Consider the following 21,288-nt stretch of genomic DNA (forward strand, 5'->3'; position numbering starts at 1 on the left):
CTGTATCACTGTACTAATAAACAATATAGCATTTTTTATTATACATTTTTTATTTGAAAGCCAGACAATTTTGGATCATCAATTTCTTGACACATAGTAAGTTAATGATAATATTTATAATCTTTATAATCTTTACTGGTATAAAAAAAACATGGGTACAAAAAAGACTTTCATTAAAAGGTATGGCCCCCGTGACAAGCTTTGTACTTGTTTAAGTACAAATCTGAACTTATTTTTCTTAGTGTGTACAGTGAAATCATCTGTATATTTTTCTTTATATTAGTGTGTGATTAAAGTATGCAATCAGAGTACTGTTCTTCGATATTCTGATTCTTCTTCCTTCTTCTTATTCTAGTCGTTTTGTTTGTCGGGTTAACTGGTTCCTTTTCGATATCTATTCTAACGCAAAAAATTTTCAGGAAAGGTTGAATTGTATACAGCTTTTTAATTGGATGCATGGTTTTCGTAAGAACTTTGTTGAATGCAGAGATACAAAACCTTTGGCATGTCTTGCATGCTTGCAAACAAAATATGTTAAACCAGAATATGTTTTATATTTTACACTCTTTTAAGTGGTAGTAACCTCTAGCTAAGACGACTAAGTAAAGAAAATAAAATTTTGAAGAAATGAAGGTCAGTCAATCCAAAAAACTGAAAGTATCCTCAAGTCCTGACGAAAAAACATCAAAAATGTTATGATCAAACTGGCTCTTATCAGGACTACTTCGGGAAAGGAAGAGCAAGAGTTACCTCTCTTACACAGGATAAGTTAATCAGAGTTACCAGACAGGCATGTATATGGTTTGTTTAACACTTTTAAGTTACTACATGATTCCTTATGTGTTCCTTCATAGTCTGGATATTCATGTACAATGTAGAAAAACATAAATAAATAAACATTGAATGAGAATGAGTGTCCAAACTTTTGACTGCGACTGTATGTAGGTCTGTATGTAGGTTTAAAGACAACAATTATGAATCAAATGAATCATATATACACAGGGTTCAAAAGAATCAAATCATGAATGTGATTCTAAGCGGGAAAGTGGGGATTAAACCGCGAGGGTGGGTGGGAAATGTAGTACACATAATCATAATCTACTCAGTACAGTTTAGGGTTTATTATGTGTTTTTGATTTAGTTTTCTGAATCTAGGCAATTCAATTTACTGACCACAGTTTGGCTTCCAGGTCTGTGAAAGTTCATGTATTATTTATAGAGATGGGTGCAGCTGCGCATGTGCGTGACTCCAGCCCAGTGCTCTAATAATAATCACTATCACTGCGCATCCAAACTACACCTCCCAGGGGTAACAACACTAAATGTCAGAGGGGCTTATCTGCTCATATAGAAGACATACTGCTACCACTGCTACCACTCATAACCTCAGTATAGTAGCTAATGTCAGTATAGTTAAACACAGACAGCACATGAATGCTGTATGTAGCGTGAGTAGAGGATAGCTGGATAATTGTGGGATGTTAACTAACAGACTAAGGGTGGGAGAAGTTATAGCTGTAGGGTTGGCAAACGCAGTGACAGGACGTGAGAATCTGCACATAGTGCCGGGAGGGAGGCGTGTCTGTTTTTACTGCTGGGCTCGTCTTTAAGGTACGTTTTACAAAAGAAAAATGTAACAAATTAATCAACTGTCCTGTAATTTAACATGTACTGTAGTTTTACTCGCCTGAACTCTTCTAATTGTAGCTAATTAGATTGCCTTGTGTTTTTTTTTACAAAGAATATGATTTTAATTGTTACTCTGATAGCAAACAACATTAAATAAACTTTATTTTTTTGTGTGCATTACATCTTTTAAGGTGGAAGGAAACTTTAAGAAAACTTTAACCTTAAAACAACCTTTATTTTAACATTGCCTAATCATCGGCATCATCAGTACATGTTGAAATTCTGACATTGCATCTACATTCTTATGTTAAAGGTTTTGAATGGTTGGCCTGAGCTCTGAATCTACACTCACATTAATGCTTTTAGGTGAAAGGTTCTTTCCACAAATAATAATATTGCTAATAATATTAATTATTTTGCTAAATGTAAGAATAGAATGTAGATATACACATTTAATATTTAATGTAAGTGAATTTTAATACAAACCATACATATAAAACCATAAAATTAAATAAATGTTGAATCAAAGTAATTTGTATAAGCGATGGAAACATTTACGCTGATTTAACATCCTTTTGCTATCTGGGTAATGTTTTTATCAGTTGTGTAGTGGGAAAAGTTTCATAATATGAACTATGACGGGTTTTAGATGTTAGACCTGTTAATCTGTCAAATGTTTTGGTACAATGTCATTTTTTTTCAGTGTTTCAATTTTTGGTTTTGGAAATGTTACTTTTAATGTTTTCTTAAAGTTACTATTCATCTAGCTGTAAATGGTATGCGAGTTATTTTGTCACTTGTTCCAAACTTTCCTAGAACATTGTTTCTGTAACATTAGCTAAATATTCTTATAATGTTATGTTTTCTGTCACTACAATTCCCAGCAAGTACTGCACAAATAGACTCACATTGCATAATAGTCCCGTAAAAAGTCACTGATCTGTCGGCTAATGCTAAAGGCTACCAAACTAACATTAGCATTTTCAACAGCTTTACCTTGCCAAAATCCAACGCAAAGGAGCTCTTTTTACCTTTAGTATATGTAATTAAAAAGAGTTTTTATTACCAATTAAACTAGTTTTTTTGATGCATGACCCTTTAATATTAACTAAACAACTATTATAATTGTTTTATGTCACTAAATGGTAAACCTTCTGTGATTTTGAAGCAACTAAATGCTGAAATGAACTAAAATGCACTTTAGTACTACGCTAGTGGTTGTGATATATTACCTAGCTATGCTTAGCTAATCAGTGCTTACTTGCTAAGAAGAAAGGAGGCTAAGGAGGTTTTTCAGGCTGTGTAGAACAACCTAATGCTGCTTCTGCTAAAACAGTTTGCTTCATGCTTTCATGTCTTCAGCAAACTGTTGGTCTGCTATTGTGTTGTGTGCTATAGTCCTGACACCAGCTGCCAGAACTTAAACTGAACATGTTTTCTTAATATATAATGATACATGCTGTTCATTTTATGAGTTCCTACAGCAAATATAACCCTTATTGGTCCTTTAATGTAAAATTGCATTGTACTGTTGTTTTAAAAACCTCAACAAATCTTTCCTTATGTCCCAAAGCTGTAGGAAAAATGTCAACGTCCTACAATCTACCACCTGTTGGACAGGCAGACTCAGCTCTGCAATCTTTAAATGCATTCTGCGAAGGGTCACGCCCTGCCCGGACCATCCGCCTTCGACACATCTTCGATCCGCAGCCTGTTCCACAGAGGAAGCCTGTGGCCATACGCCCCCCTAGCAATCTGCCGCCTCCCAAAGAGTGGGTGACCAGCCAGAGTTTGAGCTGTGAGTCAGAGCCCAGGGCCATCATGCGTCAAAGGTCCAGGTCCGTCTCCTCGTCGTGTGACCAGAAGGCCCGCAGGGGCTCACAGGTCCGTTTCGTGGACTCCCTGGGCCTGGAGCTCGAGCGCGTGAAATTCTTCAAAGCTAGCGAAGACCCCACTGTGCCAGTGCACGTCATCTGTAGGCTACTGGCGAGCTCTGAGCTAGCCTTTGGGAAGCACCTAGAACTGACTTTACCCTATTTTCAGCCATCTTTTCCAGAGAACATGGCCTCCCAGCCCGATTTCCTGCAGCGACTGTGCCGTCAGCATGTTTGCCTGGAGCAAGTCCATTGCTCAGAGCTGGGCATCATCGGTACAGTGCAAGTCCTAAACCTGGCCTTTGAGAAGGACGTAACAGTGCGCTATTCTTTTACAGACTGGAAAAGCAGCGCAGAATCCAAAGCTTGTTGGGTGTCTACCCTGCACAGGAATGGAGACGAGCCAGAATCTGATATTTTTCGCTTTCGTTTGCCTGTTCCTCCGTTCATTCTGAAACCTGGAGCCACGCTGCAGTTCGCCATCTGCTTTCAGAGTCAAGGAGTGGAATACTGGGACAACAATGATGGACACAATTACAAACTTGCCTGCCATACTTACAAGCTGACTGTGCCCAAAGAGTGTGAAGACAGCATGGTGCATTTCACCTAAACCACCACAAGGAGGCACCATGAGATCCACACATAGAGACAGCATTCAATATTTTTAAATGCAAAGCATTTTGGGCCTCCCCTGAACATTTACTTACTTTTATCTGTAAAAAAGAATTTGACTTATTTTTCAACATTATTAAAAGCATTTCAGAGCTTCATACCTATAAAAGCTTCATTACTTAAATTATATTATGTAAACTAATGCAGGTATCCTGCCTCATGATCATGTATTTTAACCATTCGTGGCTGAGGGGTACATGCACAGCTGTGTAGGTGAAAACAGTAACTTTAGATAAATACAATTTAACTACATAAGAGTCCATTTGAATAGTAAATAGAATGGCTATATTTACAATACCAGTTAAAAGTTTGGATGCCTCTTCTCATTCAGTGTTTTTATTAATTACTTTCTATGTAATTAATTTTCTACATTGTAGATTAATATTAAAGACATCAGATCAATTAAGGGGGTGCATATGGAACTACGTAGTAAAAAAAAGTGTTTATCCTCCACAATCCCCTGACCACTGACCTAAACCCAACTGAGATATCAGAATATATTGCCCAGAAACTCCTTCAAGATGCTGAGAAAACTATTTCAGATGACTCTCCCTCATGAATACACTGAGATTAAAATACAAAGAGTGTGCAGATCTGTACCTTAATGTGGTACTTAGAAGTATACAAATATTCTTGTTTTATTTTACACTTTTTGTTTACAGAATAATTCTGCATGTGTCCCTGTATAGCTTTAACTTCTTCAATATTAATTTAACATGTGGAAAATAGGAAAAATGAAGAAACTGGTACTATATATTATAGACATTAACAACCCAGATTCTTTTACAACTTCTGTAAAAAACACTTTTTTTTTGTCTCAATAATTTGAGAAATCCTTGGAATTTCACAATAATAATGCAATGTCCGTTACAAGTAATAAAGGTAAAACCTTTTATCGTAACATGTTGTCACTAAAGCCAAGTCTAAACATTTCCAGATAGTATAAAGAGGTTTTGTCTGTGTTTTGGCTTCACATATACATTAAAATGGCATTTTTGGTCATAACAGTATTTCAGAATGAAAGCATTAATGTCACAATGCATGGCTGTTTTTATCTGAATACATTTGTACCCCCTATATACTGAATAACATAATACTGTAGTTTACAACAACACTAAAACTAGAATTCAGATTTTGACATATACCAGCCAAGCAAAACATTATGACCACCTCCTTGTTTCTAAACCCATGATTGGATCAGATACAGCAGTGCTGTTGGAGTTTTTAAACACTCACTCTCCTCCACTCTGTTACACACTCCTACTTACTGCTGCTCCAACATGTAGATAAAGTAAAGTCAGAGACAGAATCTCTGAATCTGTTGCTGCACAATTTTTGTAGGTCATCTTCTCGTCCTTCATGACTGCCCACAATGTTGGTGCAGTGTTCTTAGGATAATGGAAAAAAAAGATAATGGGTCTATGAACAAAGAGATAGTCGTAAGGTTAGGTTTAATAAGAGTAGGAATAAATGCAAATAATGGACATGGTTTTTCATGGTGATTTGATATCTCTCTTTATAAGGTACTATCAACCTATTAAATATGCTCACACACGTGTTTTTGTTTTGTTTGGATGGAAATATTATCAAAAATTGCATATTTTGGTGATATTAGAAATATTAATACTAATAAGCTTGTTATACGGCACCTTTATTATAAAATATATATTTTTGAACAACCTCATATTTTATCTCTGAAAGAAACCAGGACTCTCATTTACTTTCTGTTGCCTTTTACATCAGGGTGAAATCGAGACATTGTAAGTATTCATCTCAGTTCTCTCAAAGCCAGGTATTGGAATTTGTTCACTTGTCACTTGTCTGCCTGTTGACCCAGTTTCACTGACTGACTGTCTGGTACACTCTACTGTCTACTCAGTCTTTGGGTTACTCAGAGCAGTCTGTAGCGCAGGATTATACCGTGGCGTTAGGATTCATTTAATGGAGGCTCTGAGTCATTAATTCAAGAGTTTTATTCCATTCACAGTCATTTTGATTATACCAGCACATGTTTTGTTTAATAACTACAAAATGAATCATCCTAGGTCATCATCAAACATCATCAGCCATGACATTAAAACCACTTGTTTAATATTGAGTCGGTCCCCCTCATGCCGCCAACGCAGCTCTGACAGATTGAAGCATGGACTCGGCAGGAACTCAGATGATATTTACCACCAAGACATACAGTACCAGTAGAAAGTTTGGACACAGTTCTTTTCAGTTCTTGTTTTCTTTTTTCTTTAATTTTTTTTATATTGTACATTTATACTGAAGATACCGAAACTATGAAGGAACGCATATTTAATTATAAAGTAAACAAAAATATGTTTAACAAGCCAAAATATGTTTTATACTTTGGATTTTTTGATTTGCCCACACTTGGTATTATTCTCTCAGTCGCTTCATAAGGTAGAACCTGGAATGTTCTCCAACTGTCTTAAAGGAGTTATAGATGTGCTGAGCTCTTGTTACCTGCTGTTCCTTCACTCTGTGCCCATACTCGCCCCAAACCACCCAGGTTGGGTTTTTATGTTGTGGAGGCCAAACACTTTTTTTTTTACTACTGCCGAACTGCATATATGTCCCTTCAAAGCTTAATATTAATCTACAATGTAGTAAATAACACATATTACATTACATTTGGCAGACGCTTTTGTCCAAAGCGACTTACAATAGTCATGTACAAAAGTAATAGAAGTTAAAGGTAAAAACATCTTTAGATAGGGCCTAAAGGAGGTCAAAGGGAAATAATGGGATAGAGGAGTAAAGGAGGGGAAGAAGGAAATGAGGTTAGAAGTAGTTAGTGTGTTAGAGGTGTTAAGAGAGTTAATGCTCTTTGAAGAGCTCTGTCTTCAGGAGTTTCTTAAAGATTGTGAGAGATATAGCGAGACATAAATAAGAATACACATAGTAATGAAAACGTTGTCCAAACATTTGACTGGTACTGTACAACAGTGTATTACTGCAGTATAGGAGGCTGCAGATTCAGAGCTGCAGCACTGGTGCTATGAAGGAAATGTAGCTAGCTAACAATTAGTGAAAGCTTATGCATTACAAATTAGTGCCACAGTTATGAGGATAATGTAGCTAACAAGTAATGGAAGCTCAAATCCCACAAATTAGCAATAAACGTATGAGGCTTATGTAGCAAATAAGTAGTGGAAGCCTGTACCTCACTGATTAGCACTGGGACTAAAAGGACAATGTAGCTAACAATAAGTGGAAGCCTGTACCTCACCAATTAGCACTGGGTATAAGAGGACAATGTAGCTAATAAGTAGTGGAAGCCTGTACCTTACCAGTTAGCACTGGGGCTAAAAGGATAATGTAGATAATAAGTAGTGGAAATCTGTACCTCACCAATTAGCACTGGGTATAAGAGGACAATTTAGCTAATAAGTAGTGGAAGACTGTACCTCACCGATTAGCACTGGGGCTAAGAGAAACATGTAGCTAATAAGTAGTGGAAGCCTGTACCTCACCAATTAGCACTAGGGCTAAAAGGATAATGTAGCTAATAAGTAGTGGAAATCTGTACCTCACCGATTAGCTCTGGGTATAAGAGGACAATGTAGCTAACAAGTACTGAAAGCTTATATCCCAACAATTGGCACTGGGCACTGTAGCCAATATAGCTAGCTAACACGTAGTAGTCTGTGCCTCAGAAATTAGCACTGGTGCCATGAAGCTAATGCAGCTAACGTATTCGGAACTGATATCCCACCAATTAGCACTGGGACAATAAGGCTAATGTAGCTAAATTTATGGTCTCCTTTTATGTAGTTAGATCCTACTCAAGACATAAGCAGCACATCCATACCGTAAGTCCTATAATTTGTAAGGTGGGGCCTCCTAACGCATATGTGTAACATCATAGATGTTTAAATGTCATACAAACACTGTTTAACAATGGATTGTTAGCCTTCACTTTAAAGCACTTTTTCTACATTCTATTCTAAACTGAAAAAATGGTCTGTAGCAATGGAAATAAACTGAGCTCTGGAAATAGATGCCAAAAATTGATATTTTACAAACCATTGTAGTAAAGCAGCATTTACACAACACAAAGCACATTCTGAAATAACATAACATTTCAAAAAAACCACACAGAAACACATATAACTCTGTATCTACTAAAAGTTTAAGTCTTTTATTCAAAGAAATTACGATGAAAGCAGAAAGTGATTTCCTAAATCTTAAATCTCATAAGGAACACGTCTGGCTGACTAACATGGCAATGCCTTTAGCTCAGCTTAATGGACTAAATCTCAGTTTCAGCAGTGAAGAGAAGAGTTAGAGGTCTGACAAGTGAAGTGCAGTAATAAAGTCATTGTCAATAAAAAGCAGCTTGTCTGGGCCATACAGCACTGCTACTGAATAACTAAAACATTGAGGTGTTCTAAAACTATTGACTGGTATAGTAAAAAACAGCTTTGAAACACACTAATTTTTTATATGAAATTAAACTTACTTGTGTACTATTAAACCCTTACTCACTCAGGTTACACTTATCCTTGACCTTTCCTCCAGAGAAAGTGCACACATCTTTTTGGCGGCCTTTAACGAATGGCATCTGAGGCAGGCGTCCATCCATGCTTGACCCGACTGCAGGGGCACATGATACACTGTCTGAAGTATAGCGCAGAGCTGTGTTACAAAAACAAGCTTAGCCGTCAGCTTTGACCAAAGCCAGAGGGAGTCACATCAGGGACAGCTGTGTAAACTGGAGCAGTAATGATATTTGGGTGAAAAAAAGCTTTGCTTGCTTTGCGTAGTCCACTTAATAATAAATAAATCTGCAGATTAATGTGCATTACTGTAATATGCAGTAATTGCCTCTAATGTTGTGCCCGAGGGCGGTCCAGCCCTGCTTTTAGCCTCTGATTTCTAACCTCCAAGTTATTCAGACTGCCTTTTGATTTCAGAATACTTCTTATATAAACACTTTGTGTAACTGGCTTTCTTTGAATGCATGACCTAGAGCTGCTTTAAACACAAAGTGAATGTATTGGAAAGAAATCAAATGAAACCTTAAATGTGTAAATGTAAGGGAAATTTATGTACAGTGGTGTGAAAAAGTGTTTGCCCCCTTCATAATTTCTTACTTTTTTGCATGTTTGTCACTCTTAAATGTTTCAGATAATCAAACAAATTTAAATATTAGTCAAAAACAACACAAGTAAACACAAAATGCCTTTTTAAATAAATATTTTTATTATTAAGGGAGAAAAAAAATCCAAACCTACTTACCATGTGTGAAAAAGTGTTTGCCCCCCTTAACCTAATAACTGGTTCTTGCCCCTTTAACAAGAACAGCTGCGATCAAACGTTTGTGGTAACTGGCCATGAGTCTTTCACAGCGCTGTGGAGGAATTTTGGCCCACTCATCTTTACAAAATAATTGTAATTTTACCACATTTAAGGGTTTTCGAGCTTTAAGCACCTTTTTATGGTCATGCCACAGCATCTCAGTAGGATTCAGGTGATTGACTTGGACTAAGCCACTCCACTCAAAATCTTCACTTTGTTTTTCTTCCACCATTCAGAGGGGGACTTGCTGATGTGTTTTGGATCATTGTCCTGCTGCAGAACCCAAGTTTGTTTTAGCTTGAGGTCAAAAACAGATGGCCAGACATTCTCCTTCAGGATTTGTTTGGTAGACAGTGGAATTTATGGTTCCATTTATCAAAGTCATAAAGTTGATTTATGTCAGTAATTCAGTTCAAGTGAAACTTGTATATTATATAGATTCAGGACACACAATGTGATCTATTTTAAGCATTTAATTTTCATTAAACTGATGATTATGGCTAAGTGTGAAAAGTTTAATATTAAAACCTTTCCAAATAAAGGCAATGGTGGCTGACTGACTAAAGGATGGCCTAGATGGCAGGAAGTTCATTAAAACAACCGTCCTGCCTCCTTCTAAAGTCTGCCAACTGCCGTCAATTGCATAGAGGCTTGTTAAGCAGTCAGTGATCTTCCACCAATACGTACACTTCCCAAATGAAGCCTCTCAGAGCCTTTTTAGAGGCGGTGATTGAACCACTTTTGCGCCATCCTGTGGAAAGATCCAGGGTCTCATCAGACCACACCTGTAGTCATTTATATATCTGCCTGAGAGGATACTATGTTTTAGTGTATTAGAGATGACATGATGTTTCTTTTTTGATACAGGTAATAAAACCTTTATGTCAGCTAATACCAATCAATCAAAAACAATGACCTTACTCTAAAAGCTGACTCTAGAACCCCACAGAAAAACCACACAGCTAAGAACATAACATCATCATGAGTAAATGTGTGTTATTTCAGGCTAGGGTTTTTTTTACAGGACTGAATCAGACTCGAAAGTGAAGGTCAAATTACCATATCCCCACATCGAGGTGGGGGTTTCCTCACTAGCACCACAATGTTTTTGACCCTCCTCCAATAGCAGTGTAACCAGCAAGCTGATTAGCTCCTATTGTTAAGGGCGGGACTTTGTCCGTAAGCAGATGCTGTGCTGAGCATTGTGAGAACCTTTACTTCCTTACACTCATATCTGAACCAGAGACCAGGCTGCTGATTCATAATGAAAGGCCCACTTGATGTGTAGATCTGCTGAAGTGGTTTTTGTCAGATTTGATCAGTGATTAAAAATAGGTTTTTGAAACGATAAATTGGTTCTCTGTTTCAAGAATTTTACCATTTCCCACTTCATCAAACTGATCACTAATCTTATTGTGGCAGGAAGTAACTGCTTGGTGGCATTTCAAAGATTTTGGTATTTCCCCACTTTGATCATTGGATACACATACTTCCCTTGTAAGCCTAAGTGTAAAAGTTAATTTTATGTTTGGTTTAAATATCATGGCAAACTGCTACTAAGAAATCCTGGACTTTATTTAGAAAATAAATAAGGCAATACAACAGAATAGCTTTGCACAAGACTAAGCAAGTTCAATTAAAAAATAATTGTAATATTACTCTGTGAAAACCTTACTGTAAAAAGATGTACAGTACCAGTCAAAAGTTTGGACACACATTGTTAATTATTTTAAAATGTTATACACTGTATATTAATACTAAAGTCATCCAAACTATGAAGAAAAACATACTGAACTATTTGCTTGACATAAAAACTAGGGGTGTGACGAGAATAAAACGTGACGATATTTCTCGTCAAGCTTAAGCTTAAAGACTTGCTGGGGAAAAAAACAGTATTTAAAAAATGTTCTGTCTCGGTTTGCACTTCAAGCACAGTCTTAATTATGGTTATGCATAGTTAAATTACAAGAAATTTAGGAGAAAAAAACACAAACCTTAGTCTTAATATGACTGGTTGTGGTTTCCACTTATTGTTTGCACTATATAAGACCTAGAAAAGTTTTATTTTTATTTTTTATTCTTATTTCTATTTCTTATAGAATCAATGTGTGAGAGAAACCAGTCTGTTAGGTTTGTGTTATATGATTTTGTCAAATAAAACTCTTCAATTTTTTTTATTTTGTCAAATAAAATTTTCAAGCCATTTTTCATTTTTGACGTTTTCTTTAAAATGTTATTATTAAATCTCGTCTCGTTCTCGTAAACCCAGTATCGTGTCTCGTCTCGTCTCGTAATATTAGTGTCTCGTCACACCCCTAATAAAAACTAAAAAAGAAAATATGTTAAACACACCAAAATATGCTCTTCTTGACTGGAAAGAAAACCAGTAACCAGCCCTTTGTAGATGAGACTGAGATGAGACCCCCGCCCTAAACCATCTCATCACATTCATACAAATTAATGAAGACATCCCCAGCTGCTGCGTACAATGATGCCGTTATCCTTGCTATAATTCGGTTAGACCAATGACAAAGTGGCAATGACCCTGAAAGGCTTTTGAGGAACATCAAGAACTGCGAAATAAGCATCGCCTCCCGCCTGTTCTTGCTTGTCCTGGAGGACACGGAATATATAAATATATATTAAAATACGAGTACAAAAAAGAGAAGAGATCAGCAGGAGTCATGCTGCTCCGTTGCTTTTTAGTGCAGATTCTGCATTCATCCGCTGACTCTGCCACACTGCCACCTGGGGTTCCTGTATGAAAAGGTTACTCCCAGAGAATAAGTTAATTGGTTTAACCAGCTCATGCTGGGGGGCCGGCCTGTGATTATTTTATCTTTCCTTTGCTGCTTATATGCTTCTTACTTGCAGCAGCATTTGGGCTTTAGAGTTAGTGGCAATATTATAATATCGTTACATAATGATACTAATGGCTAAACAGTGGCCTTTTTTGGGAATATTGGGAATGCTGTCCATAGTAGTTGGCAATAGAATTGTCAATTGTAGGTGTAACCCATCCTTAATTTTTTCTTATCTTGTTTTACCTTAAAATGTTTAGGACTGATACGCCCTCTGTAAGTATGCTTTCACTGCCTTCAAGTCCTCCTCGAAAATTCCTACTTGGAGGAGGTTTGAGGTTGTAAAGAGTCAGAGGCAGGATGCAAATGCAAGTCTGTCCCTTTATTAGTGGCCATTACAAAGCAAAAAGTCTAAGAACAAAAACAGAGACAAATAAACAACACTGAGACTAAACAAACAAACAAAGGACCAACAAATTTTAGCAAAAAAAAGGCAAAAAAATAAACAAGCAAACTAAAGAAAACCAAAAAAAGAAACTTACACAATAAGGCAGGACTGAGGCTCAAACTGACAGAAAACACACAATAAAGTGGGGTAGAACACGACAGGGTCAAACAAAAAGTACAACAGAGAACAAAGGAGCACATGGGTATTTATACACAGGCATCGACAAGCAACACCTGGGGAAGGAATGAGGGGGCAGGGTTAAAATGTGACAGGTGGGGCTAAGGCGGAGACAAGACCAAAACAAAACAGAGCCATGTGCTCAAGGACACATGGGGAAGAAAACAAATACAAGAGAACAGTAGACAGGAGCAGAAAAAAGGAGAAAAAAAGACAGACGCAGGCTAAGGTGTGACAGCTGGAGGTCATAAATAAGACTTGACATGCGTTTGAGTGTTTTTTGTTTGGGTGAAAATGGACGCCATTAGGAAAATCCTTTTTTTTTATACTTTTGGTCTATTATCATAAAAAAAAGTTTGGTTGTTTTGCCTTACTCCAAGAGAATGAAGCGAATAAGACACGCATTAGGTGAGTAACGTTAATCATATTAAACTTTTACATTTTAAACCTTTTTTTAAAACCTGTACTGGCAGCCACCATGACCTCTTGTTTATGACACTCCCCCCAACTAGGAAACTTGGGGCTTATCTAAAAATCCAAGTTTTCCACTGGTAAATACGAGTTTGTGGTGGTGTTTATGTGCTCTCATCTCATAAATACGATATTTTCGACATATAAAAGCTCAAAGCTGCTTGTGGCAACTGCTTTTATTCCAAACTATGATTAGTCCATACTGTATGAAATTTTTGAAACATAAATATTGTATAAGGATCTCGCCAAAAATAAAACCTTAGAAAATAAAAGACTAAGAACTAAGAACTTAGCTGTTTGATACTAACAGAAATAAAACAAAGCAAGGTTTTTGACATTCACCAGCAAGCCAAGAAAGGAGCTGTTTATCTGCTTGAGATTGAACTCTATTCCATAAGGCAGTTGGAAAATTTGTGGACAGGTTCTTTTACTAACATAATCATCCCTTCAGGACATATTCTAAAAAAATCCTCTCCTTAAGGTAACACAATAATAAGACAGCCATTAAGATGGCCTTGGTGCTGAAAAACAGATACTTTGTAAACTCTAACTCAACAATTGACAAAGAAATATTGTGAAATGTGTTCTTGCACTATGGAAATGTCTTTAAATATTGTGATTATGTCCTAACGCCCACCACTGTTCAGCCATTATAATTTGACCTCAATTTTTGCCCGCCACTCACTTCTGCTTCACCGTCCTCCACTCGGCTGATTTGCTTTGCTTGGACGAGTCACGAGTCTGTGCTCTGCTGACCTTCTCCACACAACTAACACACATCTATTCTGACCTGGTTAAGTGGGGTAAGGCTTATTGTTGCTGAGGAGAGACCAGGTCAAGGAGATTCTACAAGCAGCAGACTGGAGGGAGGGCGATGGAAAAGAGAGAAAAGGAAGAAGAGGAAGGCATGATTGCTTCTTCTTTACTCAGAACATAGTTGCATTTGTTCAACAATGCAGTGAGAAGAATAGCGCGATTGCTGCGGTACTGCGTGTTCACAGTCTGCCCATTACAGGCCCTGTTTTTTAAGTACAGACACCCACACCTCTGTACGAAAAACAGGATGACCCAGATAAAGAGTATGAAAGGATCGAGGCACTCAAGCCTATTCTTTATGCATGAGCTTTAAATGCCTTTGTTAATATTAATCACTCAGGAATGTGAGGATGTAACTGGCTCTGTTTTGCCCTCGAGAAACTGTACCAAATTTGAGATAACAAAAGGATGAGTGTACATTTGAAGCTCTCAAAAATAGCAAACAGGTCCTCTGTGGTACGCGCCTCGCTCACGAGAGCTTCAGTAATTGTGGGTTTTACAAATTAGAGACTTGGAATTAGAGCTCACGTGCAGAAACAAGACAAACACATGAGTCTGCAGAACTGAAGCTTTATCAGTACACTGCCTCAGAGTTGAACCGCAGTGTTTCTGTATCTGCTTTGTGGGGCAGTGGATATGATTAGTCATATGATTAGTGTTTTCCTTCAAGCGTATGATTAAACACAGACAAAAACCTGAAGAGAAACGGTGCCAAGGTTTAAGTCTGGGCTCACAAAGCAGCTTAAAAAACAGTGTGAATGTATGTTGACCTCACGTGAACCAATTGGGGGTAAAACAAAGGTGACCAGACAGGACAAGACCAGACAATCCCTTCATTTTTTTCTATCCTGACTTTTCTTTCCTGTATTTAAGGTGGTAATATTTGTTTCACTGTTATGCATTGACCTATTTTATACTTTTAAAAGCCCACCAATCGGGTCATTAAAGGTGATAAAAGGTAACTGGCTAGGTTAGAAATCATATAGCAAATAATAAACAGTGCTGTGAAAAAGTATTTGTCCAATTAGAGATTTCCTTTTTTTTTATGCTGTACTTGCATATTTACGATTATGACCTGAGTAAAATACAAAAAGGCAAAAATGTGAAGTGGTAGGGCGCTGAGTGGTCCAGCACTCTAAAGCGCTGCCACTATGATTGGGAGTTTGTTGGTTTGAATCTTGGTCATGCAGTTTGCCATCAGCTGCTGGAGCCCTGAGAGAGCACAATTGCCCTTGCTCTCTCTGGGTGGGTAGATGGCGCTCTTTCCCCTCATCACTCCTAGGATGATGTTGATCAGCACAAGGCATCTGTGAGCTGATGTATCGGAAAAGAGTTAATGCACTTTTCTCCGAGTGCATTGGCCACTCGGCAGTGTTGGAGGAGGCATGTGCCAGTCTTCACCCTCCTTGTGTTGTGGCATCACCAGCTGAATAACAGTTGAGTAGCAGCTGAATGTGTGGGACAATTGGCCTAGCTAAATTGGGAGAAATGGAAACAAAATTTGAAATAAAATAAAAAAAATATTAATTGAGGAAAAAATCTAAGCAAACCATCCAGGCCCTATGACTGAAAAAGTATTTGCCCCCTAAACCCAATATCCTGGTGGTGCCAAGTCAGTTGTGCAGATGGTCCTGTCTTACACCCTGCACAAGGTAGATTGCGATGCTCATTTCTATTATACACCCCGCCAACCATTTGTTTTCATGCATTTGTCATTAAAATAGCAATGGTGCTTGTAATTATATATCTTCGCTGATGGGTGTGGTGGTCTCAAAATATGGTGTGTTCAGATACATTTCTGGCATATTGCTATTTTTGCAACGGAAAAAATACAGTTGCGCCACTGACTGAATACAACCTAGACAGAAGTCAACAGTCAGTTGTGTATTGCTATCTTGGCAGTGAATTTCTTAACATATGCATGTGCCCAACGCGCATACACTCCTGCTTGTTAACCACACATGGACAGCAGCAGTGCTCAAACCCAACTTTTACATCAACTATAAACAGAATACAAAATAAAATAACATTCCTCTTACCGTAAATTATCTGCTGACAAACTGGAGATCTTTTACCCATCTCTCCTTAAAACTGCTATTATTCTAAACTATGATTAGTCCACACTGTATGAATAATGAGTATTTTTGAAACATAATTTTTTTTGTATAAGGATCTCATAAAAAAAACAAAGAAAAAAAAATAAAATTTAATACTGACAAAAACAAACATTGACACTAGCAAGCCAAGAAAGGAGTTGTTTGTCTGCTTGAGGTTAAATTCTATTTCAAAAGGCAATTAGAAAAATTGTGGGCAGGTTCTGTTAATAACATAATCACTCACTCACTTCAGGACATATACTAAAAAACCTTTGTGCTAAGAATAAAAAACAGCTATTAAAATGGCCTTTGTGCTCAAAAACAGCTGCTTTCTAAACATCCAAGAAAAACAGTTTCCTTTGCTAAAAAGCATTGGACACGTCCAGGTAGCTGCAGCATTAAAATACCAATCTGCCAAAGGCTGATGGCTCGTATACAGATTGATACAACAGGGCCCAGAGGTAGGTCCGTCATAATTACATCATTGACTTATCGTACAATAAAAAAATATGACCTCAATAATATTTGGTAATTGTGACATCGTCCATTGTGTTTATTTGTATGTTTGTTTGCATATATGAATCTGGCAATTGTTGCTGGGATTGTGTCAGAATATCATTATGAATGGACCAATAAAAACGGACCAAAATTACTTGGAATAAAATCTTATCACATTGACTTCCACTGAAAGCTACAATGGTTGTAAAGTTGCTTGTTTGAAGATAAAAAGGTTGTTACATGACAGAGAAAATACATATGAAAATGTATTTTGTCTAAAGTGCACGGCCACACTTAAATGAGTATAGATGCTGAATTCTAGTTATCCACAATATGTGTTTGTGTGTGTGTGTGTATGTAGGAGGTTGGCTTGCTGCACCTCTCTATTCTCTTACCAGGCTGTTTGGGCTCCGTCAGCAGGCCGTAAATCAGCATCCCGGGACTAGTTGTGATAAAACGATACGCCGGGCGGAGAGGAAATGCAGCCCTGGCGCAGTTATGTAACCAACACAGAAGACAGGAGCAGTTTTACAGCTTCTTGCAGAGTGAGCTGCTGGCACTGCTGCATCCAAACATGTCACACAAGCAGTAAATCACACCCGTAACAGGATCTGAACAACAGTCAGCACAGAGTCTTCAGTGCACAATGCTAATTGTTGAACATATCAGGGGTGTATGTGAAAAACAATGGTCCAGTGGCTGATTTTTGATTGTTTTGAGATCTTTTTAAATTTCTTTCCAGACTCCTCTGCATCTACACTGCATCCTCTGCATCTGAAAGCCTCAGAAATCCTTTGGATCTGACCATAGTGGTCCACTCACGTCAACAATCAAGATCAAGCCAAGATCAAGTAGTATATAAAGTCCATCTCCCTTTACCCCCAGCATTCTGAAATACTGCGCTTTTAGTCAATGCTCCCAACAGGCTTACAATGCTAGGGGCATAGCATTGCCCATGCAAAGAAATCGCAATTTTTACGAATTTTTAAGAATTATAGTCAAAAAGCGTTGTATTTCGGATGTGCGGGGGGTGAATGGAGGTGGGCTATTCAACAAAAGGTGGGCTATTCAACAAAAGGTGGGCTATTCAACAATGTTTTTTATGTTATATTATGTTATGTTAAAAAAAATAGCCTGTGGTTTTAAGTAAGTAAACGATGTGGGGTTGATGCTGCAGTTGGTCTGCAGGTTTAGGTTCAGCAACAGTATGTCTTAAAAGAATGAGGTCAGCTGACTACCTGAATATACTGAATATAGACCAGGTTATTCCATCAATGGATTTTTTTCTTCCCTGATGACACGGCCATTTTCCAAGATAACAATGTCAGGATTCATGGGGCTGGAATTGTGAAAGAGTGATTCAGGGAGCATGAGATCATCATTTTCACACATGGATTGAGAGAGTTCACCACAGAGTCCAGATCTTAACCTCATTGAGAAAGTTTGGGATGTGCTGGAGAAGACTTTGTGCAGTGGTCAGACTCTACCATCATCAATGCTGCTGCAAGATCTTGGTGAAAAATTAATGCAACACTGGATTGGAATAAATCTTGTAACATTGCAGAAGCTTATTGAAACAATGCCACAGTGAATGTGTAAAGCCACAATCAAAGCCAATGTGTGTGACGTTTTTTTTTTTTTTGGCCAGGCAGTGCATTACATCACAAATTTCCAAAATAAATAATGCTTTATGACTGAGTATAGCATATATCTGTGTGTGTGTTTGTGTGTGTGCAAACAATCCTCTGGGGCCAGTTGTTCAAAAAATGTAATCCGGATCAAAATTATCCAGATTTGGTAATCACATTTTTTGCTATCCAGGATCAGGTGATCTGTCTTACTTTTAAGCCAGTTTTTCAAAGCAATATTGGATTGGATCAACCTCATCCAGAAACACAGTTTTCAGGATTAGCTAATCCGGATTACCAGCTATGTAAAAAACAGATAGAAGAACCAACAAACGGGGATTGATGACTCCTTTTCTTGCAGTAACAAGATACTGCTTATTGCAAAACAATACGAGCAGTTGAGCGTTTAAATGGAGTTCTGCAGAGACGCTTTGCATGACTTAACTATTTGCGAGTCGAACCACGGGGAGCATGCAACATAACACTTGCATGTATTGTCCTGCCCAATGTTGCTACCAGACGCAATGTCCCTCTCTGTGATGTTCATGATGCACCTGAGCCTGTTGAAGAACCAGAACAAACTCTATGCAATTGTTCGAAATTATTTTTGACAGCTTCATATCTGATGAATGTTTCTTTGACATTAATATACAGTGATGAATGACAGTGACGTAGATGAAAAAAATCAATTTATTATTTTTGTTTGTTATTGAAATCTTTTGAGGGGTTTATTTAATGGGGTCAAGATTGTTTTTATTTTTACGTTACTATAGAAAAAGGCTTAATTGGTAGCCAATGTCTACTTTATTACTGTAACGGTTAAACAGGTCAAGTGCAAAACAGAAATAAAAGTATATAACAGTTACACTAAATTGTACAAATGTATTTTTTTTTACTTTAAAACTTTGATTTTAAAGTTTTACCACATTTTCTTCATGAAATCCACTTTGAAATCCTACCCCTTGTTGGGATCAGGGTAATCCTGTTTTTTAGGATCAAAGTTATCCAAATCCTACTGAAAAGTTTTGAACAACAGAAACTGAAGGTTTGATCCATTTACAAACTAGGATTGGATTACGTGATCTGATCCGATTTCAGAATGCTTCTTTTCCTTTTGAACAACCCGTTTTTCAGATTTGATCCAATCCGATAACCAAAATCCGATCAGATTACCTTTGAACAACTGGCCCCTGATGTTTAAAAAAAAAAAATACAGAAAGGATTGTGTGATGGTGGGATAGCTGCACCCCCGTGCTTCCTCTCTTCCATTCTCAAACAATCTCACAATCACAGCCATTCTGGGTTCTCTTCCAGTCTCTCACTGCTCACAGTTATATAAGACATTTATCCTCAAAAAGAGGACACCCCCCTCCCTCTAAAAAGAGGAAAACCATGAGCTGAGAGGAGGCACATCTGCATCACACACTCATACAGTGTTTTCTGTTATCTAAGCTTCATTACGCTTCCATAAGAAACCTGTGTTCAGCATTCCATTCACCAAGATTTACAGACACATACATGTACATATACCTGTAGATATAGGGAATGTGCTTGCCCCTTACATTATACTTTATGGAGGCTGAAAATGCAATGATAGCCTTTTTTGGGCCAGGCAATGTACTTGCTCTCTGTTGTGAAAGCTTTTACCCCAGGGTGTTCCTGTTGTTTCTAAGAAAAAACACTTAAACAGAAGCTACAAAGTCGCAAGAACAAACTTCTTAAGTGGATCTGAAGGCAGAATTATTTTTTTCTACCTTTGTACTCGGATGTCTGATCATTTCATAAGAAGCAAATGGTCCATGGATATATCATACTCAAAGTAAATGCAGTCAGACATAGGCTACTGCTGTGGCTAGCTATGTGGCTAACTCACCAACAAAAACAGGCTATTTAACCTTTTTTAGCACTATTTAGCGCTTGGCTAACTAGCTTTCAAACACAACAAAAAAGACTGTAACCATCTGTTGCTGAAGGGGATCATTTACCATCATAAACATCTACCCAAACCTTCTGTCAGGTAAGATGTTAGCCTAGGAGCTAATCTACGAGACTCACATGATCCTGATGCATCTGGTTTACTGGAGCTCCAGAACGGAATAATTTCTCTGGGTATTGAAGTTCTGATGTTGGAATATATTTCAATAAATGGTAAAAGCGAACGTTTGAACATTTGAGTGGATGCTTTAAATTTAGTGGCTTCAACCAAAGATGCAGCTCTTCTAGAAGGAAGTGGATATAATGTTTTTATGGTATCCTAAAACACTTAAATCTTTTTGTGAAGTGTTTATAACACTGTTGTCCAAGCAATTATCAATAGGTTGAATAGCTCATCTCTTAAATAGCTAATGCACAGTTTGTGTTAGCCGTCATCCTCCATCGCTTCCTAAACACAAAGCCACTCTTGGGTAGATGTTTTATGGGTAATGTGTGGATCTGAACGAAGCAGAGACACAAACACTCTACCATTTCAGCGATGCTTTGCCGTGCTATGCTTTGAATCATGTATAATCCAAATGATATCTGGCAACAGTGAACCAGTGATGAATCACAAAGAGTGTGTAGCAACAGATGGGTTGGGGGTACTAAAATGTTGAGCAGCATGTATGTGATGTCTACAGTGACATTATAAAAAATAGGCCTTTTTATTTTAATATGTGTTTACATTTGTTTGCATGAAGTACAACTTGTATTAATTTGTGTGTTCCAAAGCATAGGTTGCATTTCTCAGATGCTATGCCACCGAAAGCTGTCCCAAAATTAACCCTCTGGATCCTGAGGCTTTTTAGACATTTCTGAGGTAGTCAGATATGAATTGATATTTTTGTAAATTACCCATGCATGGAATAATTTGTCCCCAACGTTGTA

At 37.6% G+C, this 21,288-nt stretch overlaps 1 protein-coding gene across 1 annotated transcript; it reads left to right on the forward strand.

Moving 5' to 3' along the window:
- Positions 1-1,308: 1,308 nt before the first annotated feature.
- On the forward strand, positions 1,309-7,792 carry ppp1r3db (protein phosphatase 1, regulatory subunit 3Db). The gene is made up of 2 exons (XM_007251386.3): positions 1,309-1,611; positions 3,203-7,792. The coding sequence occupies exon 2, from the start codon at positions 3,214-3,216 to the stop codon at positions 4,111-4,113; it is 900 nt and encodes a 299-aa protein (XP_007251448.2). The 5' UTR covers positions 1,309-1,611; positions 3,203-3,213; the 3' UTR covers positions 4,114-7,792.
- Positions 7,793-21,288: the final 13,496 nt, after the last annotated feature.

Source organism: Astyanax mexicanus, chromosome 24 (genome assembly GCF_023375975.1).
Source record: "Astyanax mexicanus isolate ESR-SI-001 chromosome 24, AstMex3_surface, whole genome shotgun sequence".
Taxonomy (NCBI): Eukaryota; Metazoa; Chordata; class Actinopteri; order Characiformes; family Acestrorhamphidae; genus Astyanax; species Astyanax mexicanus.

Bases quoted from the DNA above. Each gene is read 5' to 3' on its own strand.
- ppp1r3db (XM_007251386.3), top strand. From the start codon at position 3,214: ATGTCAACGTCCTACAATCTACCACCTGTTGGACAGGCAGACTCAGCT.